This window comes from Camelus dromedarius, chromosome X (genome assembly GCF_036321535.1).
Source record: "Camelus dromedarius isolate mCamDro1 chromosome X, mCamDro1.pat, whole genome shotgun sequence".
Taxonomy (NCBI): domain Eukaryota; kingdom Metazoa; phylum Chordata; class Mammalia; order Artiodactyla; family Camelidae; genus Camelus; species Camelus dromedarius.
The window spans coordinates 78,994,825-79,022,273 of record NC_087472.1 but is presented as its reverse complement, the minus strand read 5'-3'; the positions used below and the strand labels follow the sequence as shown (position 1 = coordinate 79,022,273).

Here is a 27,449-nt window from a genome sequence, read left to right as displayed (position 1 = left end):
AGCGTGGAGGCGACTCGGCTGACGAAAGAGATAGCCAGGCAGGGGACATAAAACAGGAGAGGCAGTGGAGTTCTCCGGGTGGGGTCCACGTCCTGTCACTGGGTACATTCTGTACACACGAGCCCCTCCCTTGCCTGAAATCAATTCATGAAGACTTGACTTCATGACGGAGGGGTTGGGGAAAGGTGGGGTCTGGCTCTGTGCGCCCCAGCTGGCGACCCCACCCCTCGGCAACCCCGCCCAGATCTGGCAGAGCCCCGGGCGAACCCGGGCGGGTAGGGAGGCGGGGAGAAGCTGCCGGTTGAAGGCGGGGCGGGCGGCTGCCAAGCCGGCCAATAGGCGGCTCTCCATCGCCGAGCCGGGAGAGGGCAGGGGCGCCGCCGCTATAGCACCACTGCCTTCCAAGTTTCCTTTCTGGATGCACAGCCCGGGTGCCTCCGCTCTTCCCGGCACAGAGGAGCCCCAAGAGGCCGCAGGAGCGGACTCGGAACGGGATTTCAGAGGAAAGGGAGAGGAAGGGTGCCCCACCCGCTCTGGAGGGGTTCGGTGAACGATGAAGAGCCGGCGGCGGCGCCGCCGGGAGTACTGCAAGTTCGCGCTACTGTTGGTGCTCTACACGCTGGTGCTTCTGCTCGTCCCCTCCGTTCGGGACGGCGGCCGCGACGGGGACAAGGGCGCCGGGCACTGCCCGGGCCTGCAGCGCAGCCTGGGAGTGTGGAGCCTGGAGGCGGCGGCGGCGGGCGAGCGCGAGCGGGGCGCGGAGGCGCGGCCCGCCGCTGAGGGAGACGCGGGCCGGTCCCCCAGGTCCCCGGGCAACCTCAGCGGCGCCGTCGGGGAGGCGGCGTCTCACGGAAAGCAGCACATCTATGTGCACGCCACCTGGCGCACCGGCTCGTCGTTCCTGGGCGAGCTCTTTAACCAGCACCCGGACGTTTTCTACTTGTATGAGCCCATGTGGCATCTGTGGCAGGCACTGTATCCGGGCGACGCCGAGAGCCTGCAGGGCGCGCTGCGCGACATGCTGCGCTCGCTCTTCCGCTGCGACTTCTCCGTGCTGCGGCTGTACGCGCCGCCGGGGGACCCCGCCGCGCGCGCTCCGGACGCGGCCAACCTCACCACGGCCGCCCTCTTCCGCTGGCGGACCAACAAGGTCATCTGCTCACCGCCGCTGTGCCCCGGAGCGCCCCGGGCCCGCGCCGAGGTCGGTCTCGTCGAGGACGCCGCCTGCGAGCGCAGCTGCCCCCCCGTGGCCCTCCGCGCCCTGGAGGCCGAGTGCCGTAAGTATCCAGTGGTGGTCATCAAGGACGTGCGCCTCCTCGACCTGGGCGTGCTGGTGCCCTTGCTGCGCGACCCCGGCCTCAACCTGAAGGTGGTGCAGCTCTTCCGCGACCCGCGGGCCGTGCACAACTCGCGACTCAAGTCTCGGCAGGGGCTGCTGCGCGAGAGCATCCAGGTGCTGCGCACCCGCCAGAGGGGTGACCGCTTCCACCGCGTGCTGCTGGCGCACGGCGTGGGCGCTCGCCCGGGGGGCCAGTCCCGCGCCCTGCCCGCCGCGCCGCGCGCCGACTTTTTCCTGACCGGCGCGCTCGAGGTGATCTGCGAAGCCTGGCTGCGCGACCTGCTCTTCGCGCGCGGCGCGCCCGCCTGGCTGCGGCGCCGCTACCTAAGGCTGCGCTACGAGGACCTGGTGCGGCAGCCGCGCGCCCAGCTGCGGCGCCTGCAGCGCTTCGCCGGGCTCCGCGCGCTTGCCGCGCTCGACGCATTCGCGCTCAACATGACGCGCGGCGCGGCCTACGGCGCCGACCGGCCCTTCCACCTGTCGGCGCGCGACGCCCGCGAGGCCGTGCACGCCTGGCGCGAGCGCCTGAGCCGAGAGCAGGTGCGTCAGGTGGAGGCCGCCTGCGCCCCAGCCATGCGCCTGCTGGCTTACCCTCGCAGCGGAGAAGACGGTGACGACCAGCCCTCCGTGGACGAGGAGACGCCGCTGGAGACGGAGGCCGACGGCGCCACGTAGCCCCCGACCCACGCCCCCGGGAACGGATCCCGGTAAGGTGGCCTCGGGGCAGGGTGGGGCAAGAGAGGGTCTTTGGCGAGTTTGGATCAGCCTGCAGGGAAAGGGGAGGGATGCCGTCTTGGGATCTCACCCTGTCAAAACAGATCCGAGCGGGAGAGGAAGCCCAGCTGGGAGAATTTGGAGAGAGTCATCGGGAATTTTAGCTTAGCCACCTGCCTCTTCAGAGGAAGACCCTGAGAAACGAGAGGTTAAAGATGGCGGAGGCGGAACCCAGGTCTCCGCACTCCCAGTCCCCTCTATGAAGTAAGACGTAGGATCCTCTGTTGAGAATGAGGGGGTGGGAGAGGGAAGAGGGGTACCAGGGGTCTGAGCAGAGTAGAGAAGGTTTGAAAGTCATAATCCAATCTTCAGACTGGAAATTGACATAAAAAATACAGGATTTCGGGGACCTTTTGAGGTGGATGATGATGACTTTATCTCGATGCCAGTCTGTCCCGCGGAGAAGCCATTTGCAGCAGTGTTTGCAGGCACCGAGAAAGCCAAAAGCAGGATTCAGGCGGAAAGTACTGACTTTTATTCTACCTACCCCTAATCTGTTTAAACACTTTTCTGCCTCTGCCTCTCTGATGTGCAGACTCCAAGGCTTTCCTTCGGATTTGCCAAGCATATAGGCATAGCCAGGCCTCTATTGCAACAGTTTTTGCACATGTGTGTGTCTCAGGCTCTGGTATATTGGCGTCAACGGACTTTGCTTTCCCCTGGCTTGTGAGGTGGCTCCCCCCACCCCCAGTGGCAGGCACTTGCAGGATACTTGACCATATCCCCTTCACATCAAATCACAAAAGCTGCCTGGTTTGCTTCCTCTGGTGCATATAGGACATCAGGGCTGGGCTTCCCTCACTCTGCCCCATCCGCTTGAGAGATGGAACCTTGGATTGGCAGTAGCAGTTTTGATTGTGACTGCAGAAGGAGCTTTGTGTAAAGACATCACCTCTGTCCATTTGGTTAGTTTTTTGTTTGTTTGTTCTTTATCTGTAAAGTATATATCCTAATAGCCTAAAATGCCAAAATGGGGCTTAAATGATCTGGAAATGTGTTCACTGTCTGGATCAGTCCATGACCCGTTGGTTGGGCTGAGGGAAGAGTTTGTTCTGCATGATGCTGACCTCACCAGTCTAGTTAGTGGCTTGGGAATGCGTTTCCCCCCGACATTGTGTGAGTTGGAAGGGTGCAGCCTTCTGCACTGTGCAGTCCAGAGGAGGAAAAGCAGTGCCGGGTGGGCGGAAGTGACTTAAGTTTCCATTCATTAGTTTATAGTGTAATTCAGTATTCCTCTGGGATGAAGCTCTGAGGACAAAGTTGAAGATGTTAATGAAGATGGATTTTGTTGTTGTTAATAGAGCCAGGATTTCAGAGTGATTTAGGAAGCTGACTGATTTTTCTCCCAGCAATCAAGTTTCTGTAATTGCTTAGGAAGTCTGTGTTCTTTCCTGATTTCCAGAATGGAGGAAGGTAAGGCACAGGGTGACTTGTCACATTTCAACAAAAACATCCTCTCGTCTGCTAATCCTGTATTTACAGATGTAAGTAACATGATGGTCCCCAGCCCTCCTTCACTGGTCTGAGGGAATGCCTCTTCGGGACAGATTGCTGCAGCATTTTATGGCTTTAAGAACTGACAATCTCTCAGAGACTTTTACTTTTGTTTTCATTTTTACTAACATTTATTGAGCACTGACAGGGGTGAGGTAAGAAACTGAATAGAGAGGAGGGTTAAGAGGACACAGTCTTCATCCGGTAGGAAGTTAGATTCTGTATGGGTGACAGTGACTATGGGGCTGCTGTTTTGGAAGAGCCGATGGGGCTTCCTTTGCAAGGTTGCAGGGGACAAGCTTTAGGCTCTTTCATACTGTAGTGGCTGAGCCCTTCCTCCTACATTTCTGCTGGAATTACCCAGCGCTTACAGTGTCACCACCAACCAGTGGATTTAATGAAATGCTTGTATTCCTGGTTCCTAGAAAGATAATGTAACTGACCAACTGATGAGTTTCCAAAAGTCTGTCACACCTCTACTCCAGAGAAGGGAAGGGCCTGGATCCCCAGGGACCATGCATTGAGTTAGGCATTGTGGATATATCATTATAGTGACTGTGGACAAAAATTTCATTCCTGTAGGCATTTAAGACACCTTGGCCTTTGTTCCTAACAAGATAGATGGACCCTCTGAGTGAAATTAGGAAACGAGTTAAACGCACTGTAACCTAAACCCCAACAATCAGAAAGCTTTCTTTCTAAGGAAATCATCCAAACAAACAAACAAAGAAATGGCTAGCCACCACCAAATCCCAAAGCGTTTTGAAAGTCATTCCATTTTAATCAGGACGCTGTGTCCCAAATGGCTTATGTATAACAATCACTGAAAAGGTAACCTCTTGTTTAAACAGCAGTCTGTACTGCTAAAACCAGGCATTTGTTAAACTTTGTTCCTGCATAGAATTTTTCGGTCAACAAATTTTGTTCAAATTCCTAAAACACATCCACATCCAAATTCTTACTGCCCCCTTGTGAGGTTAGTGCTGCCTTTGATCAAGACATTCTTGGAGCTCCCCCCTGCGGCTGCCTTCCTACGCAGGACCCCCCCCTCAGCTGATGGTGGATTTGGTGTTTAGGAAAAATGAAGACTCATCGAGTCTGGCGGGTGAGGCAGGAGAGGATGTTGGTCCTGCAAGGTGAGGTGTGGCCGTAAGATAGGAACAAGTCATTCCTTGGCTCATATGAAATCAGTTTTTATTTTAGGATACGAGAACCCAGGCATCAGAACCTGGCTCTCCTGGTTACTGCAAATTGACCTTTTTGGCTTTTAGTGTTCTTACCAATAAGAAGTGGAGGTTGAATTAAGAGGATTTCCAAGGTTTCTTGCCAGTAAGGGCGTGAGTGTGACAATTATTAAGTGCCTATTTTGTGCACTGTGTTGCCTGCTTAATGCCTGCTGTCTGAGTTCGTGCTCATCTTAGCTTTATGAGGTCAATAGTAACCCAATTTTATGGATGGTGAAACAAGCTCAGAGAGGTTGAGTAATTGTCATGGATGACACAGCCAGAGGATTAAAATCAGGTGCTCTCTATTTTGAAACTAGTGTGTAAAAACGTTTTAGAAATAATAGAAGCATATGGAAGAAAAGGAGTTCAACAGTACAGGTGGACAGTCTCACTTCCCAGCAGTAACCACCACATTTCTTGTGATATGTCTAGCAATGTTTTACTCAAATGCAAACAGGAATCTGTAGCCTTTTCTGTAGTTAAAGCTTTCTGTCTTTAATTCCTTAAAAATTTTAAATTGAGATATAATTGACAGATAACATATTAGTTTCAGGTGTATAACATAATGGTTCAATATGTATATATACTGTAAAACCATCCATCACCACACACAGGTACAATTTTTTTTGTGATGAGAACTTTTACGATCCACTTTCTTAACACCTTTAAAATATACAATACAGTATTATTAACTGTAGTCACCATACTGTACATTACATCCCCATGACTTATTTATTTTATAACTGGAAGTTTGTACCTTTTGACCCGCCCCTTCACCCATTTCACCCACCCTCTGCCTCTGGCAACCACCAGTCTGTTCTTTGTATCTACAACTTCATGGGGATTGGGGGAGGAGGAGCTGGATTCTACATATCAATGAGCTCATGCAGTATTTGTCTGACTTATTTCATTTAGTGTAATGCCCTCAAGGTCCATCCATGTTGTCGTAGATGGCAAGTTTGCCTTCTTTTTTGTGGCTGAATAACCTTCCCTTGCATACATATATATCATATTTGCTTTATCCATTCATCCATTGATGAACACATGGGTTGTTTCCATGGCTCGGCTGTTGTAAATGATGCTGCAGTGAACATAGGGGTACAGATATCTTTTCGAATTAGCATTTTCATTTCTTTTGGGTAAGTACCAGAAGTAGAATTGCTGGATCATAATGGTAGTTCTATGTTTGAGTTTTCGAGGAGCCTCCATCCCATTTTCCATAGTGGCTGCACCAGTTCACATTCCCACCATTCTTGGGCAACAGGGAGGGCGCTTTGCTGTACTGGATTTCTGCTGTCATCTACCTAGAGTCCGGAGACATGATGGCAAAGATGAGATTATAAAAAAAAAAAAAAAAAGTGCCTTTGAAGAAGATGGTGGAGAGAATGTGAATCAGCCAGTTCCAGATTCTAAATGATGAGGTAATCACTGTCTTGGACAAACACTGGAAGTTGGGTGATGGAGAGAACGTGGCCGTGAGGCACATTCACTGCTCTCAGTCACCCATCCACCGGTCCCTGGCCAGCAGCTGAGGGCACATGTATCACCTGTTTTTGAAGAATCCAGGACCAACTGCATTTAATAACTGTAAGGGCATGTTTTACTTTCTATAAATTGTTTAGTGAGATTTTTTTAGGGACTATTTTTCAGTATCTTTGTGCCTGTGAAAGGGGGATGCTTTTTGATCTAAAAGCTTCATTTTATAAAATTGACTTATTTCTCTAGACTCAAATTGTAGATGCTTATGGTAATTAGAAACTCTGAGAATATTGGCTGCTGATGGTTGCCATCGTGTTCTGGCAAAATTATTTTCTGTTTTTCTAAGGAATGTTCCAGCGGTTAGCTATGTCATAAGGTGCCATGGAGTTCAACCATATATCTCTTTGCAAAGGATCAGTAATATTTAGGGGAAGATTTGTGGACTTAAACAAGAAACTCAATGCCAGCTAGTTGATTTAAAATCCTTTACCAATTAGAATTAAACTTAGTGATGAATCCTTTAGCTTTTGTTTAGGGATTTTTCTCGTGTTCTTTTGTGAATCATCTTTGCTAAGTAATTCTTCTTTTCTTTTTGTGTCGGTGTTTCAGAAAATAGTGAACTTGATTCCTCTGCTTTCTCTTCAGTTGTGACAAAATTAATTTGTGAGGTATGATTGAAAGGTTACAGAAATAAAACTAATGAAACCTAAAAAAAAAATCTTCCCATATCTTCATTTTAGTGGCTATCTAGTTAGTGTTTCATTGTAGGACTGTATTGTAGCGTATTTAATTAATCCCTAGTTCCAGCATTTCGTTGTTACATTTTGAATAGCATCTTTTGCATACATGTAAGAAAAATTTCTAAAGTAGGGTGACCTTATGTCGCAAAGAGTTTAGGCTTTTTTACTTTCTGAGAGGTTAAGTTGTTCAAGGTCGTGCCAGTGTTCACTCCTACCAAATGTTTCTTGGATTATCTGTGTCCTAGGCTTTCAGCAATGTGTATTTTATCTATTTTGTTTCCAACGTGACCAGTGTGATGGGTGGAGCATCCGTCCTCCTAGCACCCTGGCTCTCTCTGACCCTACAGTTCATCTCAGCCAGTGAATGATTGCCTCACACCTCAGGTTGTGGTAACCAGATGCTGAGATGAAATCCACTTCTTAGCCCTTCTTCGATGCACCTGGATTTGCAAAGTTTCGTTTCTGTGATACTTTTGAAGGACTGGACACATTTTGAAATAAAAATTATCATCCCTTTGTAAAACCACACTTCCACATGACATCAGGTTGTAGCAAGCTTCTTATTAAGATGTCCTTCTCCTGAGGGGACCGCCTACACTGTTGGTGGGAATGTAATTTGGTGCAGCCACTGTGGAAAACAGTACGGAGATTCCTTAAAAAACTAAAAATAGAGTTACCGTATGATCCAGCAATCCCACTCCTGGGCATATGTCCAGAAAAAACTCTTAACTTGAAAAAGTACATGCACCACAATGTTCATAGTAGCACTATTTACAATAGCCATGACATGGAAGCAACCTAAATGTCCATCAACAGATAACTGGATAAAGAAGATGTGGTATACATACACAACGGAATACTGCTCATCCAAAAAAAAAAAAAAAAAGAATGAAATAATGCCATTTGCAGCAACATGGATGGACCTAGAGATGATCATATTAAGTGAGGTAAGTCAGACAGAGAAAGACAAATATCATATGCTATCACTTATATGTGAAATCTAAAAAAATCATATAAATAAACTTATTTACAAAACAGAAACAAACTCACAGACATAGAAAACAAACTTAGGGTTACCAAAGGGAGGGGAGAGATAAATTAAGAGTTTGAGATTGGCAGATACTAATTATTATGTGTAAAATAATGAACAACGAGGTCCTACTGTAGAGCACAGGGAACTATATTCAATAGCTTGTAATAACCTATAATGAAAAAGAGTATGAAAAGAAATATATATTTAGATGTATAACTGAATCACTATGCTGTACACCAGAAACTAACACAACATTGTAACTCAACTCTACTTCAGTTAAAAAAAGAGATGGCCTTCTCCTGGTACTGCTGCAGTGGGTTGTACTTAGTAACTTGAACTTCTGCTATTTCAGGACACAATCATTGGGGAACTTAAGCCAATTTTAAATAAGGTTGAACTCTTTATACATTTTCTCTATATTCCTGAGAACCCTCTTCTGTTTTGGAGGAGGGGATGGAGGGCAGAAGTGCCCATTTGCATTTGTCCAGGCAGGATTCAGAGGGTTTTCAAAGAGGTTTTTTGAGTCTGGGCAGAGATTTGCTCCCCATGAATACAAATGTAATATAAATAGTTTGGAGTGATGCTTTTAAAAAACATTTATAAGCAGCTGGCTTAAAATTCCCCAGGATGCCTTCTCTCAGCCTGCTCTCAGTATAACCAGCATAGAAAAGACTGGAACTAAAAAAAGCTCAACGGGCCTTACTTTTTTTGTGTCCAGTTGAACAAGGTAACTGAGAAATGAACTTTTGTCTCTGTGGAGGTCTCCTGGCCCCTCATCCTCTTGCTTCATTGTGGAACCCCAGGAACTTGGCTCTGTTGAAAGAACCACTTCTGCTCAGGTGCAGTGTAGAATAAGAACAGCAGGAAAAAAAAAGAGGGGGGAGGGTATAGCTCAGTGGTAGAGCACATGCTTAGCATGCACAAGGTCCTGGGTTCAATCCCCAGTACTTCCAATAAAAAAAATAAATTTAATTACCCACCCCCCCCCAAAAAGAACAGCATGGACTAAGAAACGGCTCTGGCCCAAGTTCAAGAACGCAGGGAAGTGGAGAACTCTTCAGGAGCTGAGCAGGAAGCAGTTTCAGTGGGAGCAAAATTGCTGAGCTCAGTGATGGCTTCATGGGAACATGGGCCGGGAAGCCTTCAGCTCTGCTCCCGGCCCACGGGCACCGAGCCAGCAGCCGGGTCTGGACGTTTGGGGGCAGCTGGCCTTTGGTCTCACATGAAAGGCTGTCATGCTGGATGCTGAGAAGAAATTGGAACAGCAGCTGATAGTCAAGTGTTTTGAAATTAGGGTGTTAAGAGGCTGTGGAAGAGGACCACCACGTTTGACTTCAGTGATGACAGTGTTGGATGTGAACAGACTCCCCTCCCCCGAGGTGGATGCCCAGTGGAAGGGAACTTTCCTGGAGAGTCGCATTCCAAAAATAGCCCTGTTAGCGGATAAAGAGACCCCAGATTGGAAAGCTCACTAAATGGGTGGACAGGTTCCCCCTGAAAGTGTGGGTCCTTGCCTGCTGATTTGAGAAAGAATTCTCAGTAGAGGCAGAGGGACAAAGTAGAAAAAAAAAAAAGCTGCTTTACTGCTCAGAGAGAGAAGGAAAAAAAGAACACTGAAAACAGGGAGCCATCAGTCAGGTAGCTGGTGGAGACAGCTCCACCCACGATCCCACCGCAGGATCTTTTATTGGAAGGCTCTGCCTTTGTTATCTTCATTCGGGTGATGCCTGTGGAGCTCAGCTCTAAAACAAACTTCAACAGGGAAGAAAGAGAACTAAGAGATAACTGGGGTATGTCCTTGGGACCGAGGAGCCAGCTTCGGGATAAAAGAAACAACTTGTTTTTTTGTTTTTTTAAAACAGCCTGACACTTTCTTTCCCTTGTTAATCAGCCAGGGTCAGTTAGCCTGCCTTATCACCTCTCCAGACTCAAGATAGACTCGATTTTACTCATGGGAGCCCTTTCTGTTAAGTGTTACCTTCAGGCAGAGGTGTTAGAAGGAGCCCCAGAAGGCACGCGGAGAGTCATGAGGATGGGGTTGGGCAGGGGGCAATCTCTAGGTCCTGCCAGCAAGGAGCCTCAAATCTGGCCTGAAATCCAAATGCCTAGAAGGCCGGCTTGGAGAGATGAATATTGTTTGATTAAGATCGTTTGGTCGTGGTTACCAGTAGGCTGGAAGCAGAGAAGCCAGCCTAACTGAAAGGCTGAAACAGACCATTACAGAAACATTTGTAAGGTCTGAGGAGTGGGTCGGGGTGTGAGACAGTTCTTTTGTAAAGGTGATGAGCTGGGGAAAGCTATGAGCAGCCCCCAGCATGAACAGGGAGGCTAACTGAAGCTGTCCTGACCTACATACAGATCAAGTGAACAGCAAGGACAAACGTCCCAGGGCCTTGAGGGTCCTTTTCCCCATGACGGAGACCAGACTTTACCAAAAACTGCCTCAGAGAGATTCTGGGAACAGTAAGCCAAAAATATTCGTCAAGATAATGTTTTAAAAATAGGACTTCCTTTCAAACAGCCTAGGGCTGACCTGTGCTAAATACACAGATTTTAGAAGCAATAAAATAGATGCTGTCTCTTCCTTGAATAAAGGATGTCACTGGCATGAATGGGAGAAGGGAAAACAACACATTTTGCAGGTTCTGCAAACAAAAAAGTTAAACTCCGATACCTTTCTGTGCACTCCACCCCTCACCCCGTCCCCCCAGCTGGGGAGGGCAGAGGGGATGATTTTGCATTTTGGAGATGGTTGGCTGAAAATAAACATATGTAGACCCTCCCAAAGCACAACAATTATGGAACTATGGAATGCCTTTTAGATTTAGTTTAGTATAATTTCTCAACAGTCAAAGGGGAAGAGAAATTGCTTTTGAGCTCAGGGAAAATCCATGTCCTGGTCCTAAATATAGCAATCTCTGGCAATCCTATGGGCCCAGGAGAGGGCTGGTGTACTCGCTCCAATGTCCTGCGTGAACGTGAAACTGCTCTTGGCCGTAGGGCCATTTTGTCCCCACTGGCATGTGGATGGGGCTAGGAAAGGGTAAAACGGACAGAGTGGCTCGCTCTGCAGGGAGGGAGGACCTGAAGTGACAGGCTAGACTCAGGCTGACGCATAGACTGTACCCTGACTAGCCATCCTGACCTGTGAATCCTAGAGCTGGTGGGGAGGGGCGGCCCCAGTGCCCACCACCCCACCTTCAGCCACTCCATTGATGCAGAGCCCCGGTGGGGCCAAAGGACCACCTGAATGGCAGGTCCAAGCTCCAGTCACTTCTACAGCTCCCTGTTCTCACTAACCCCTGCCACCCCCATTTGGTAGGTGGCAAACATCTGCGAGTGGACAGTCAAATACATATTGTCAAATACTAACTCCATTGCTTTATTTGAGTTCAGGACGACTTTACTCACAAAAGCAATCATGTTTGCCAATTAAAGTTGTATCTGTGAACAGCTCAATGAAAAGGAAAACCAAAAGTCAACTAGGGAAACTCGCCTCTTTCTAAGTTCTATGAATACTGGTTTGGAGCGCATTCATTTTATTCTGAAGGGAGCTCAGAAACCTGGGAAATTTTTAGCCAGGGGTGGGAATGGTAAGATTGGAAACATACTGTGACTTTATTCTGTTGGGGAAATGGAATGGCCATTGCGTTTTTGCACTGGCTGACTCTGGGGCTTGACTGATGAGTCACATGGAATGAGGTTTGACTCTGAATTCCGGAACAAGAAGTGAGTCCTCTTCTCCCACTGGGGGCAGGGAGGGGCGGGGGTGCGGCTCAGCTCTGGACACGGGCTGCCCAGGGCCAGGCAAGCAGCTTCTCCCCCCCTAGATTCTCCCCCTCCTCCCCAGGCAAGAGTTGTGTGTGTGTGTGTGTGTGTGTGTGTGTGTGTGTGTGTGTGTGTGTGTGTGTGTGTGTGTGTGTGTGTGTGTGTGTTTTAACTCAGTCTCTGTTTTCACTTGAAGCGAGGGTTGTTTCATGTATTAAATAGTACTGAAACTATTATTGATTAGTGCAAATATCCCGGTGCCCCGTGCCACTGGCACTTAATTTTTCAGCTTAAAAGTCTGGAACTGAAACAATTTATAACATTTATGCTGCTTAAAGAACATTTCTAGGCTATTTGGGGGTGCAGTTGTGTTAGCAAACTCAGTGTTCCCTATTACAATTTGCTTCAGAGTCACAATGAGAGAATGCTTGCATTTTGACATTTCTGGTATTTCGAGTATTATTTTAACATTATCCATTATCCATTATCCCTCCGCAGCTCCCTTAAGAAAAAAAAAAAAAAGACAACTTAATGGCTCTGTTGTCGCAAACATTGTCAATCATTTCCGTTTTCCTTGGCACTGCATTTCACTGATTTGAGGTGAAAACAGGAAGGTGAAGAAAGCTTTACCGGGGTTAACAGATAAGCTTGGGTGGGAACATCACCCACAGAGGGCGGTTCCAGGGTAGGATGGTGGCAGAAGACCTCACAAGAACACATCGCCCTTGAAAAGGAGCGTAATGCCTGTCCTCAGCCCATTTGTTCTGCAGTGGGTCAGGGAGGAAGGCTGTTACAATAGGCTGCAAAGTAATTCCCCCGTGATAACGGGGCTGGCTGAATACCCGGAAACCTCACCCCCGCAGCCCAAGTGCCAAGTCCTGGCACCAACTTTTAGCATCTGTGAAGCAGCTTCAGGTGGTGAAGCCGGGGTGCCTCACCTGGCACAATGTGTGGGCAGGGACAGGCGACACCGAGACAAACCAGAAGGAAAGAAGGGCGGGCGGAAATCTACAAGTGCAATTCGAGGAGGGGAGTGAGGTGCCCTTGCAGGGTCACAGAGCCACCTGGGGGGGTCCAGGGCTCAATATCTGACTTGGAATGGGCCAGGGAGGCCACTGACAGAGGCAGACCTGCAAGTTCATCTGGTTAACCCTTCTGATCTCAAACTTGAAAACTGGTAGGAAGTTGATTCTTCCTCCTCCTCCCCCATCCCAGCTTCGAAGGTTGAAAAAAGTATGATTAAAATGCTGAGAGTGTGTCTTCCTGAATTATTCCGCCACCATAGCCGGGGGAGCCTCAGCCAAGCCAACTGCAGGCAATCACAGCCTGGAATGAAGTTTCCCTTTGATGGCAGTGAGGCTATTAGTAAGTCGGCCAGCTGCATTTAGGGCCCCGACTGGTTATTTAAATACCCAGGGGAACTGTAGCAAAGTAGATAAAATACACCCAACTCGTGGGAGTATGACTTTGAATCTTTAAGTTAAACAAGCCGTTTTTTTTAAAAGTGCAAGTGAATTTGTGAATCATTTGAGTTTTAAGGAATGACTTCACATTTCATTGCCACATGTTTTAAAAACCTTTTACATATGCTTCACAAAACAATATACAGAAATCTCTATAATTCTAAAAATTAAATACACTAAGTTTTTAAAAACTATCTGCTGTCTTATTATACAGGATAGGTCTTTTTATTGAAGTAAAGTAGATTTACAATGTTACGTTAGTTTCTGGTGTACAGCATAGTGATTTATTTATACATATACATATATATATTCTTTGTCAGATTTTTTTATTATAGGTCATTACAAGATATTGAATATTGTTCCCTGTGGTATACAGTAGGTCCTTGCTGTTCATCTATTTTATATATAGTACTGTGTATGTGTTAAACTCAAACTCCTAATTTATCCCTTCCCCTACCCCATTCCCCTTCAGTCACCATAGTTTGTTTTCCATGTCTGTGAGTCTGTTTCTGGTTTGTAAATTACTTCATTTGTAACATTTTTTTTAGATTCCACATACATGTGATATCACATGATAGTTGTCTTTTTTAGATCATTTTTCCTTTATAAGAAACAAATTTTACAAACATAATAGAAGCTTTTATCCCCATCTTATTTCCCAAATATCCCAACATTTGTGTGTGTAGCCATAAACTACCTGTGTTACCATATGTGCTTTTACATTTCAGATAAATTACACCATTTTTAGCATATTTTTGGTATCTGCTATTTTTTCACTCAACATTGTTTTCAAGATTTATCCCCCTGATCCATATACATTCAGATATTTGTCTTTCTTTGTCTGACTTAATTCACTTAATGTGATGATCTCTAGATCCATCCATGTTGCTGCAAATGGCATTATTCTTTTTATGGCTGAGTAGTATTCCATTGTATATATAAATATATATACCACCTCTTCTTTATCCATTTATCTGTTGATGGACATTTAGGTTGCTTCCATGTCTTGGCTATTGTAAATAGTGCTGCTATGAACATGGGGTGCATGTATCTTTTTGAATTCGTGTTTTCTCTGGATATATGCCCAAGAGTGGGATTGCTGGGTCATATGGTAAATCTGTTTTTAGTTTTTAAAGGAACCTCAGTACTGTCCTCTATAGTGGCTGCACCAAATTACATTCCCACCAACAGTGTAAGAGGGTTCAGGATAGGTCTTTATATAGTTTTGACTTAGGAATGACCAGGAGAGTCTACACCATTTCAGATGGTGCAAGCAGTAGCAAACCTTTTCATTCTCCCCAGACTCTGGGCAAGTGGAACTTGTCTTAATCAAGGAGTTTAGTAGCTTAAACTTTTAAGTCTGCATGGTCAGACATCTAGCAACTGGAAAAAGGGGCAAAGCTAGCTATTTGGTGACTGTAGCTGGCTGATAAACTAAGAGTTCAGTTTTAAAATATGCATGCAAATTTGAATACTTTATAGCTCCAAGTGAATAGGGCCCCATAAGTATTAAGAAGAGTGGGGTCTGGAGTTAAATTCTTAATCCTGTATCTAAAGGGCTTAAGAATTTGAGGGAACATCATATTAAGAATTCATGGACAAGTTTATGTTTTAAAGACAACCAAAAAAATAAGGGAAAATGGTAGGAAATTAACTGATAGTTTTTTAGGATCTCCTTGGAGGTTAAGTCAAAACTGGAAGGAAGGCAATTGAGCATCCTTGCCTGGTCAGTGACATTCAAGAATGGAGACCAAACCAGGAGGATGGGAATCCATTTAGAGTGTGGAGAAAGGGCCTTGTGAGGTTGCTGCCTGTGCACTGTGGGGTGCCCAGCCTGCTTAGCAGGATGTCAGAACTGTTCTTCAAATACCCTAGGGGCAGTAATAATATAATAATCTTTCAGAGCACCTGTCTCTCCTCTCCTCCCCACCTTGTACTGCTGGATGATTTGATAAAAAAAAATTTGAACTTATGAAAAGCAGCTTTTCAGGTAGATTAAAAAATTTTTAAGAAGTTTTCTTTATTGAACTGTAGTCAGTTTACATTTTGTCAGTTTCTGGTGTACAGCATCATGTTTCAGTCATACATATATATTCATTTTCATATTCTTTTTCATTATAGGTTACAAGATATTGAATATAGTTCCCTGTGCTATACAGTAGAAACTTATTTATCTGAGCTCCTGGATGCCTGTGAGAGAGGATTAAGAAGATTTTTAATAAAAAGATTTAAAGAGTGCTTATGGGGCTAGAGATTGGGTCCAGAGGTTATAGTATCTCCATAAACGTTTGTCGGGACGTGGGATCTGACCAGGAAACATTTAGCACTTGGTTAGTAATTGATGGAAAGCCACCCTGAGTTACTGCCAAGTTGTTCTTGAGTCTTTAAAATGACCCCAGTGGAGAGTTGAACACATTGCACAAAGAAACAGTCACAGAGGAAAACTTTTTATTTGGAAATAATTATAGACTCATGGGAAATTGCAAAAACAGTACAGCAAGGTCCAGTGTACCCTTCACCCAGCTTTTCCTGAAGATAACATCTTATACATAAATCAATATCAGCACTAGGAAATTGACATTGGTACAATCTACAGGCCTAATTCAGTTTGCAACTGTTCTTACATACACACATTTTGTGTGCATGTGTGTGTTTAGATCTATGTAGTTTTATCCTATATGGATACATGTAAACACCACCACAATCAAGATACAGCTCTGTTCCATCAGTAAAAAGAAACTCTCTTACGCTACCCCTTTATAGTCACATGGCCCACCTTATCCCACCCCTTTCCCTAGCAAACACTAATCTGTTCCCCATCTCTATAACTGTTATTTCAAGATTGTTGTATATATGGAATCATATACTGTAAAACCCTTTGAGGTTGTCTGTTTTCATTCAGCATAATTCTCTGGAGTTCCATCCAGGTTGTTGTGGGTATCAATAGTTCATTCCTTTTCTTTGCTGAGTAGTATTCCATGGCATGGATATATCACAATTTGTTTAACCATTAACCCATTGAAGGACATTTGGATCATTTCTGGTTTTTGACTATTACAAATAAAGCTGCTCTGAATATGTGTGTATAGGTTTTTGTGTGGACATAATATGAGATGAACGCCCAGGTGTGGAACTACTGGCTCATGTGGTATATGCATGTTTAGTTTTATAAGAAACTACCAAACTTTTTCAGGGTGGCTGTACCATGTTCCATTCCCACCAGCACTGTATAAGAGAAATTTCTATGCAGCCTCACCAGCATTTGGTATTGTCATCACATTGTATTTTAGCTGTTCTAATGGGTATGGGTATGTAGTGGTATGTCATCGAAGTTTTCATTTGCATTTTCCTGGTGGCTAGTGATGTTGAACATCTTTTCATGTGCTTAGTTCGCCATCCGTATCTCCTCTGGTGAAATGTTGGTTCAGGTGTTTTGCCCATTTACTAATTGGGTTGTTTCTTACTGTTGAATTTTGAGAGTTATTTGTATAGTATAGAAAAAAGCCCTTTGTCAGATACGTAGCTGCAAATATTCTCACTCAGACTGTAGCTTGTCTTTTCATCCTCTTAAGATCTTTTACAAAGCAAAACTTTAAAAATGATGAAATCCAATTTGTCATTTTTTCCTTTTGTGAATTGTGCATTTGATGTCATGTCTAAGAACTCTTTGCCTAGCCTTAGGTCCTGAAGATTTTTCCTGTTTTCTTGTAAAATTTTTATAGTTTTTTAAAATTTTGCCTTTTTAAAATAAGTTTTAGGATACACTTATCTATATCTACATCGAATTCTATGATTCATTTTGACTTAATTTTTGTATAAAGTATTAGGTTTGGGTCAAGGTTTTTTGTTTTTGTTTTTTGCCTGGGGATGTCTAACTGCTCTATCACCATTTGTTGAAAAGACAATCCTTTCTCCAGTGAGTTCCTTTTGTACTTTTGTCAAAAATTAGTTAGCTATCCACGTGTGTATCTCTTTCTGGGCTTTTCCCCCCCTCGTTGAGCTATGTCTGTTCCTCGCCAGTATCACACTGCTTTGATTAATGTAGTTAGATGTAGCTTAACATTGAACAGAGAGATTATTCCTACTTCTTTTCCAGAAAGGTTTTAACTATTCTGGTTTCTTTGCCTTTCCATGTAAATTTTAGAATAAGCTTGTCTATACTTATAAAAGGCATTGATAGAATTTGACAGGAATTTTATTAAACCTATAGATCAACTGGGGAAAGATGACATCTTTACTTGAGTCTTCCAATTCATGAACATAGTTATGTCTCTCTATAGGTTTAGATTGTGATTTCTTTTGTTGGTGTTTTCTAGGTTTTAGCATACAAGTCCTTTACTTGTTTTGTTAGGTTTATATGTAAGTATTTAATTAGAGTGATTATAAATAGTATGAGTTTTAAAATTTGGTTTCAAGATGTTGGTTTCCAGTATATAGAAATAGAATTGATTTTTCAATATTGATCTTGTAGCCTGCAAACTTGCTGAATTCACTTATTAGTTCTAGGAGTTTGTTTTGTACATTCCTTGGGATTTTTCTATGTACATAATTATATAATCACAAATAGGGACAGTTTTATTTCTTCTTTTTCAAGAAGTATGGCTTTCATTTCCTTTTCTTGCCTTATTTCATTAGCTAGGACATCCAACACTATGTTGAATAAGAATGGTGAGTGCAGATACCTTTGTATTCTTCCCAACTTAAGAGGAAAGCATTCAGTGTTTCATCATAAAGAATAAGGTTAGATGTAGGTTTATGTAGATTTTTCTAATTAAGTTGGGAAAGTTGTCCTATCCCTAGTTGCTGAGAATTTTTATCATGAATGAGTGTTAAATTTGATTTATTTGTTAAATTCTGTCAAATTCTTGAGGTGGTTGCTTAGATAATTGATTTGAGACCTTTCTCTTCTAATATATAAGCATCTAATACTGTAAATTTCCCTCTCAGTACTGCTTTGGCCATGTGTCACAAATTTTGATATGCTGACTTTTTGTTTTCATTCAATATATTGTTGTAGTTTTTAACTTTCTATGGATTATTTAGAAGTAATCTTCTTTAATTTCCAAGAGTCTGGAGAATTTCCTACTATCTTTCTGTTATAGATTTCTAGTTTGATTCTATCAGGGTTAAACAATGTGCTCTGCAATTAAAAAAATTTATTTTTTGAACCAGGATACTGTTTATGTTGGGAATGTTCCATGTATGCTTAAAAAGAATACGTTTCAACTGTTATTAGGTGGAATGGTATAGAAATGTCAATTCAGTTGTTTGGTTGATGGTGTTGTTCTTCTTTATCATTGTTGATTTTGTCTAGTAATTCTATCAATTGTTGAGGGAGGTATTGAAGTTTCTAGCTATAAATATAGAATGTCTATTATTTCTCCTTTGTATTCTTTATTTTTGCTTCAAGGAATTTTAAGTTCTGCTGTTTGCTGTACACGTACACATTTAGGATTGCTATTGTCTTGTTGGTGGGTTGAACCTTTTACCATTACATACTGTCCCTTGATGTCCCCGGTAATTTTCTTTGCTCCAAAATCTAATTTAATCTATTAATATAACTACTGTTCCTTTCTTTTGATTAATATTTGTGTGGTGATCTTTTTCATCCGTTTACATCCAACCTACCTATATCATATTTGAAATGAAATTTTTATATATTTTATATCAGCATATAGATGGGTCATGTTTTTAAAACCATTCTGCTGGTCTCTTTTTGTATACTAAATTTGTGTATTTAGATCAATTATATTTAATGTAATTGTTGATAGTATAATAGGGCTTAGGTTTGCCAGTTTGAAAACTTGATTTCTGATTCTCCTTTCTGTTTTTTGTCCTCCTATTTCCCTTTTAATGCTTTCCTGTGCATTACTTGAACATTTTTTAGAATTTCATTTTGATTTATTGCAGTGGGTTTTTTAAATTGAAGCATTGTTGATTTACAATGTTGTGTTAGTTTCTGGTATACAGCATAGTGATTCAGTAATACATTTATATGTGTATATATATTCTTTTTCATTATAAGTTATTACAAGATACTGAATCTAGTTCCCTGTACTATTCAGTAGGACCTTGTTGTTCATCTATTTTATATATAGTAGTTTGTATCTACAAATCCCAAACTCCTAATTTATCCCTCCCACACCTTTCCCCTTTGGTAACCATAAGTTTGTTTTCGATGTCTGTGAGTTTGTTTTTGTTTTGAAAGTAAGTTCATTTATCATTTTTTTTCGGTTCCAAATATAAGTGATATCATATGATATTTGTCTTTCTCCATCTGACTTACTTCACTTAGTAGGATAATCTCTAGGTTCATCCATGTTACTGCAAATGGCATTATTTCACTCCTTATGACAAATATTCCCATTGTATATATGCATATATATACATGCACATATATCTCTCACATCTTCTTTATCCATTCATCTGTCGATAAACATTTAGGTTGCTTCCATCTCTTGGCTATTGTAAATACTGCTGCTGTGAACATTAGGGTGCATGTATCTTTTTGAATTCGAGTTTTCTCTGGATATGTGCCCAGGAGTGGGATTGCCAGATCATATGGCAACTCTATTTTTAATAGTTTTTTAAGGAATCTCCATACTGTTTTCCACAGTGGCTGCACCAAATTACATTCCCACCAACAGTTTAGGAGGGTTCCTTTTTCTCCACACCCTTTCCAGCATGTGTCATTTGTGGACTTTTGAATGATGGCCATTCTGACCAGTGTGAGATGATACCTCATTGTAGTCTTGATTTGCATTTCTCTAATAATTAGCAACATTGAGCATCTTTTCATGCGCCTATTTGCCCATCTGTCTGTTTTCTTTGGAGAAATGTCTGTTTAGGTCTTCTGCCCATTTTTTGATTGGGTTGTTTGGGGTTTTTTTTCTGTTGTTATTATTAAGTTGTATGAGATGTTTGTATATTCCAGAAATTAAGCTCCTGTCAGTCACATCATTTGCAAATATTTTCTCCCATTCTGTAGGTTGCCTTTTTGTTTTGCTATGGTTTCCTTTGCTGTGCAAAAGCTTGTAAGTTTAATTAGGTCCCATTTGTTTATTTTTGCTTTTATTTCTATTGCCTTGGTAGACTGCCCTAGGAAAACATCACTATGATTTATGTCAGAGAATGTTTTGCCTATGTTTTTTTCTAGGAGAGTTATGGTGTCCCGTCTTACGTTTAATTCTTTGAGGCATTTTAAGTTTATTTTTGTGAATAATGTGAGAGAGTGTTCTGATTTCATTGATTTACATGCAGCTATCCAGCTTTCCCAAAACCACTTGCCCTAGAGATTGTCTTTTCTCCATTGGATGTTGCCTCCTTTGTCAAAGATTAATTGATTGTAGGTGTGTGGGTTTATTTCTAGGCTCTTTATTCTGTTCCGTTGATCCATGTCTTTTTTTGTATGTGTGCCAGTGTCACACTGTTTTGATTACTGTAGCTTTGTAGTATTGTCTGAAGTCTGGAGGGTTACGCCTCCAGCTTTGTTCTTTTTCTTCAGTATTGCTTTGGCAATACTGGATCTTTTGTGATTCCGTATCAATTTTAGGAATATTTTTTCTGTGAAAAATGTCATAGGTAATTTGATAGGGATCGCATTAAATCTGTAGTTTGGGTAGTATGGCCGTTTTAACAATATTAATTCTTCCAATCCAAAAGCATGGGGTATCTTTCCATTTCTTTAAATCATCTTTAATTTCCTTTATCAATGTTTTATAGTTCTCAGCATATAATTCTTTTGCTTCCTTGGTCAGGTTTATTCCTAAGTATTTTATTTTTTGGTTGCGATTTTTAAAGGGATTTTTTTTTTTACTTTCCTTTTCTGATATTTCATTGTAGTGTAAAGAAATGCAACAGATTTCTTTAAGTTAATCTTGTATCCTGCTACCTTGCTGGATTTGTTTATCAGCTCTAGTAGTTTGTGTGTGGTCTTTAGGGTTTTATATATGTCAACTGCATAAAGGGACAATTTCACCTCTTCCCTTCCAATTTGGATATGTTTTATTTCTTTTTCTTATCTAATTGCTGTGGCTAGGACTTCCAATATTATGTTGAATAGCAGTGGTGAGAGTGAGCACCCTTGTCTTGATCCAGATTTTAGTGGGAAGGCTTTCAACTTTTCATCACTGAGGTGGTTTTTTGTTTTGTTTTGTTTTGTTTTTTTAGTATTTCTTCTTTTCTACATTTCTTTTTTTTAAAAAAACCATTGAGTATTATGTTGGCTATGGGTTTGTCATAAACAGCTTTTATTAGGTTAGGATATGTTTCCTCTATACCCACTTTGGTAAGAGTGGTTTTTTTTAATCATGAATGGATGTTTAATTTTATCAAATGCTTTTTTTGCATCTGTTGAGAAGATCATGTGGTTTCTGGCCTTTCTTTTGTGATGTCATGTATCACGTTGATAGATTGGTGTATTTTGATCCAGCCTTGTGACTCTGGGATGAATCCAACTTGGTTGTGGTATATGAGCTTTCTTTCTTATGTGTTGTTGGATTCAGTTTGCTAATATTTTGTTGAGAATTTCTGCATCTATATTCACCAAAGATACTGGCCTATAATTCTCTTTTTTTGGTAGTGTCTTTGTCTGACTTTGGTATCAGGATGATGGTGGCTTCATAGAATGACTTTGGGAGTGTTCCCTTCTCTTCAGTCTTTTGGAAGAGTTTGAAAAGGATCAGTGTAAGTTCTTTGTGTGTTTGGTAGAATTCCCCAGTGAAGCCATTTGGTCCTGGACTTTTGTTTGCAGGGAGTTTTTGTGTTTTGTTTTGTTTTTGTTTGTTTGTTTTTACAGATTCTATTTCACTTCTCGTGATTGGTCTATTCAAAGTATGTATTTCTTCTTGATTCCGTTTTGGTGGAGTGTATGTTTCTAGAAACTTGTCCATAACTTGTAAGTTGTCCAGTTTGTTGGCATATAACTGTCCATAGTATTCGCTTATGGGTTTTTTTGTGTATCTGTGGTATCGGTTGTTCTTTCTCCTCTTTCATGCCTCAGCCATGGGAATGCAGGCAGTCTGTCCTGCTGTCCCTCAGAGGCTGGGCTGACAAGGCCATCAGGGCAGATCCACTGTAGTGCGGCACCAGCACCACCACAGTCGTGCATCGTGGTGCACTTGGATCCGCCATGGGCTACACGGTCAGCCCAGCCTCTGCGTTGCCTGCTGTTAATGCCAGAGCTGCCCCAGCTGCACACCAGTGTTTTGCTCAGATGCCCTGCATGCGCTGAGCTCATAAAGGCACCAGTGGTGTAAACCCACCAAAGCCACCTGGGACAGACTGATTTCAGCCCTTCGCGCGCCTGTGTTAACAATGGGGCTTCTATGGCGGGGCCGTGCCTTGTGAGTGTGCTGAGAAAGAGGCTGCCGTGGTGGGCTCCTGCCCCTCCCTTTGCACGAGCGAACAGTGAGGCTGTTTGTGGGGACTGGGGCTCCGCTGCACACACCTCCAGTCTCAGCCTGTACCACACTCCATCCCCACCAGGGTGTCTCCGTGTAGCCAGCCTCAGTCCTCTACCTGGGTCTGTCCTCTGAAGCCCGCGTTTCAGTGCCCGGTCCCTGCACACGCCAGCAGGCTCACATCTCAGCCTGGGGACTGCCGCAAGGTGGCAGGGACCCTCGGTGCGGGGCTGTCTCTCTTCTGTCTGCCGGGGAGTGGCTGCTGGCTCACCTCCGAGTCTCTGAAGCTCCCTTTCTGCCCTGGCTGATCCCCCCGCTGGGGAAGGGGCTTCCCAGGGTGAGGGAGCCTTTCCTGTTTCACCTCTTTCTCCCAGCGGCACAGGTCCCATCCCACTTTTTTTTTTTTCTCTTCCTTCCGCTACATGGAGAGTTGTTTTTTTAAGCTGTGCTTATATAAGGTCTTCTGCCAGAGTTCAGTAGGTATTCTGTGAGAACTGTTCCACATGTAAATGTATTTTTGAATATATTTGTGGGAGGAGGTGAGCTCCGCATCCTTCTATTCTGCCATATTGAAGCCCCTCCTGGTGTGTTTTTAAGTGTCTATCTTTGTATACTTGTTTTAGTGGCTTCTTTAGATTATCCATGTGTTAACTAATCATAACCTACTGGTCTCAACATGATACTGTCTCATGGAGAAGCTTTATGTACATTTAGGTTCCTTTCCCCTTTATGTGTCTCTTACAGTATTTTCTCTGTAAATTGAGAACCACATCCTGCAGGGTTATAATTTTTGCCTCAATTATCAAACATAATTTTTTAAACTCAAGAAAATAGTCGATTAAATTGACTTGTATTTTATCTTTTCTGTTCTTTCTTCATTCATGATGCTTCGGGTTTCCTTCTTTCATCATTTCCTTTCTGTTGGAAGAATTTCCTTTAGCAGTTCTGTTACAGCAGTTCTGTTGGAGACAAATTCTTAGTTTGTTTCTTTCTTTCACCATCATTCCTGAAGGATATTATCATGGAATATAGAAGTCTGAGTTGACAGTTTCTTTCAGCACTTGAAAAATGTGCCACTTCCTTCTGGCCTCCATGGTTTCTGATATGAAATCCACTGACATTCAAATCATTGTTTCCATAAGTAACGCATCATTTCTCTCTAGTAGCTTTCATGATTTTTCTTTGTCTTTAATTTCCTGACGTTTGATTGTGCTGTATCTTAGTGTAGATTTCTTTGGGGTTTTATTGGGGTTCACTCAACTTCTTGAATCTGCAGGTTTATGTCTTTTGCCAAATTTGGGAAATTTTTAGCCATATTTATTCAATTACTTTTTCACCCTCAGTCTCTTTTCCCTTTCTTCCTGGAACTCTGAAGAAGTGAACAGTATATCATTTATTGTAGTACCATTAAGTCCCTGGGGCTCTGTTCATCTTTTTCCAATCTATTTTCTCTCTGTTGTTCAGATTGGGTAATTGCCATAGTTCTGTTTCCAGACTCACTGTTTACTCTGTCATCTCTATTCTGCGATCAGGCCCATCTAGTGAGCTTTTAAAATTTGGGTTATTGTATATTACAGTTCTACATTTTCCATTTGGTTCTTTTTTCTTTTTCGTGTCATATTTCTTTGCCAGGAATTTCTATCTATTTGCATCAAGTGTGTTCTTAATTGATAATCATTTTTATGATAGTGGCTTAAAATCCTTTTTGGATAATTTCAGTGTCTGTCACTTCTGTGTTGCCATCTGTCAGAGGTCTTTTCTTGTTCAAGTTGAAATTTCCCTGCTTCTTGGTTTGACAAGTGATTTATTTTTATTGTGTCTTGAACGTGTGGGATACACTCGAACATATGTTATGAATCTCTCCATTTTATTTAAATCTTCTATTTTAGCAGGCCTCCACTTATACTGCACTGGTGGCAGAAGGAGTGCATCACCTGGTTACTGCCAGGTGGGGATGGTGGTCCTGAAGGCCTGGCTTCCCACTAGGCCTCTGCTGATAGGAGGAGAGAGTTCTTCTGAGGTGCTTGGTTTCTGTCTTTCTAAGCTGACCCCTTCCCTTTCCTTTGGCTGGAGATAACAGGCTTTTCTCGGGGCTTTTACGGCATATGGCCATTGCTATTTCTGGCCGCTGGCTTCTTCAGCACCCATTCTAGGTTATAGAGGCAAAAAGAAAACCCGGACAACTCACGGCTGTGTTGTTCCTCAATTCCCAAGGCCCCTAGTCAGTCCACCTTCTTTTCTCTATCTTTGTTTTATATGTCATGTTTGGAAATTTTAGTTACACTCTGTGAGAGGAATAAGGAGAAATGCATCTATTCCATCTTACCTGGAAGCGCAGTCAGCCCATCTGGAAACTGGCTCTTATTAAACTAAATTATATTGCAGTTTGACGTGGCGGCTCTTTCTTTATGTAAAAAACCTGTACTAACAGATTGCTAAAGGTCACTAGACAGGCCTCAAGGCATTTACGAAATTAGCTTTTTCTTAATGCTTAACAGGAATCTTTATTGCACATTTTTAATCATCTTGAAAGTGCTTCTTATGCAAACTCTGCCTCAGTAGTTCTGTTAAGCTGATGGACAGTTTCGCCACATTAGAAAATAATGTCCAGTTTGGCACACATCCAGGATCACACGACAGCCAGAAGCTGGTGGCAGAACTAGCACGAACGGACATACTGAGTCAGCCAGCCCTTTGCTGCTCCCGTACAGTGAGACAGAAGTGTATTTTAATGAAAGAAGGGAGAAGCCCAGATCCCACAAAGGTAGGAAGCTGGACTCATTACTTACATACACACAGCCTCAGTTTTACCGAACAGCTGATCATCGTTGGCATGATTTATTTTGCACGTATGAACCGGTACACAAGTGAAAGATGGATGGTAACACGGTTGGTGCCTAAAGGTACAGCTTCAGTCCCAGCCCTTAGCCCCACTCTACCCAGCAGGTCTCGGAAAGTTCTGTTCTGCTCAACAGGCACCTCCCAGCAGCAGCTGCAGAAAGCACACTCACACCAAGGGAGGTGCCCCCATCCTTATCCTCACCGAACACCTCTTGGGTCACAAGCGGAGATGATAGGCTGATTCGGCATGGACTTAACAGCATTGCATAATGCAGCTTAGGGAAGGAAGATTAGAAGTTTCATATTTAAGAGGTCTTCCATCATCAGAGTTCAGCAGGCTTTTCCGTCTGTGGATTTCTGTGTTCTGAAGTTCAGGCATCTTTTGTTCCTTCCCTTCCAGGTCAGTCCCCACGAACCAGGGCACTCAGCACGTCGTCCCAGCACTGGAGGAGCCACGCTGTGGAGGCAGTCTATCACGCTGTCAGAGACTGGGACTGGACTTGGTACCAACTGCTGTGCAATTCTACAAGTAGGACTATCTTGAGCTGTTAAATAATGACTGACACATTGCTCGAAACGAAGTCTTCAGTAAGGAAGTGGCAGTGCGATGCGGTTAATTATGGCAGTAAAACAGGACAAGCTGTTTAGTTCCCAGCCTGACCCTGCCTCTGCTGGAGCCATGTCAACAAGGCGTTCTCAGAACAAAGAAGAGATGTGATTTGGTACCATTTCCCATCAGCAAGTGTCCGGACCAGTCATCAATGTGAATAAGGGCCAAGTGCAGTCCTGTGTAGCTTGATTAAATTACTCAGTATTAAATAAAAGGTCTGGGTGGTATTTTTAAGAAATCTTTGACTCATCCAGTTCTTCCTCAAATAGCTCCCCTCGCCCCCACCCTAAATGGATTTTAAAAGGGTAATTTCTGTCCCTGGGGTGGGAGAACCCTAATGAACTGAAACAGATCTTGGCTTTTAAATTTTCCTATCATCATCTGGTATTTTTGTAATTATACTATTAGATGACTCTGGAATCACTGTTAATGACAAGATTTGTTTTGCTAGGAAGCAGATTTTATGATGTAGTTCAATTGCATGGTTTAGGGAGCAGTCCACCTACAGAGGAATGACTACAAAGAAAAGGAAAGCATCTGAGCCATTAGCCAACGCTCAAAGCCTGTTAAAGATGGTTGCAGGCCAGGAGAGGTCACAGGCAGAGACCAAGTGTTTCTTTTTTAACCCAAAGGCACATTTTTAAAATCTAAAAAAAAAAAAAAATCTGGTGCTGTGATTTTTTTCCGATCTGATTTTAAAACTACATTTTTTCAAGCACCTAAATTTGGAGTCGTCAAAAACCCTTTCTGTCGGGAATCAGACAGATAGCAAGTAGTTCCAGCTTTCCCAGCAGCTCACTGCTGTGAGCAGCGCCTCAGCTCCGCACAGAAGCAGCCACAGACCATATGCAAATACGCGAGCGGTGTGGATGCCAATACAACTTTATTTACCGAAACAAGCAGTCGGCTGGATTTGGTCCAGGGGCCGCCTGATTTAGTAGTCTCTGGTCTCCATGAAGCTGCAGAGGACCAGCTTCCACCCAGAACGGCACCCCTCCTGACGGACTTTTCAAATTCAAAACAAGAGGAGCTCAGCCAGTTAATCTTTTTATTTTGAGTTTTGTTAAAAAAAAAAAAAGAAGCTTTGAGAAAAATGTGTTAAATATCAGTATATCAGTAAAGGGCAGGAAAACATGTAGCTAGCTTTACAACATCAATCTCAACTGCTACACGAAGGCGAACATTAAGGAAAAGGCTAGGAAAGGGAGCACTTTGGGGTCCTAACTGCAGTTTTCCTTATTGCACATAAAGGTTGCCGATAACGCCAAGTCGTCACTTTTT

At 43.0% G+C, this 27,449-nt stretch overlaps 1 protein-coding gene across 1 annotated transcript; it reads left to right on the top strand.

Moving 5' to 3' along the window:
* The first annotated feature begins 332 nt into the window (after positions 1–332).
* CHST7 (carbohydrate sulfotransferase 7) lies at positions 333–26,604 on the top strand. Its single transcript, XM_031445353.2, has 2 exons — positions 333–2,046; positions 25,959–26,604. Exon 1 carries the CDS (start codon positions 554–556, stop codon positions 2,012–2,014), a length of 1,461 nt encoding a protein of 486 aa, XP_031301213.2. The 5' UTR covers positions 333–553; the 3' UTR covers positions 2,015–2,046; positions 25,959–26,604.
* The last annotated feature ends 845 nt before the right edge of the window (positions 26,605–27,449 follow it).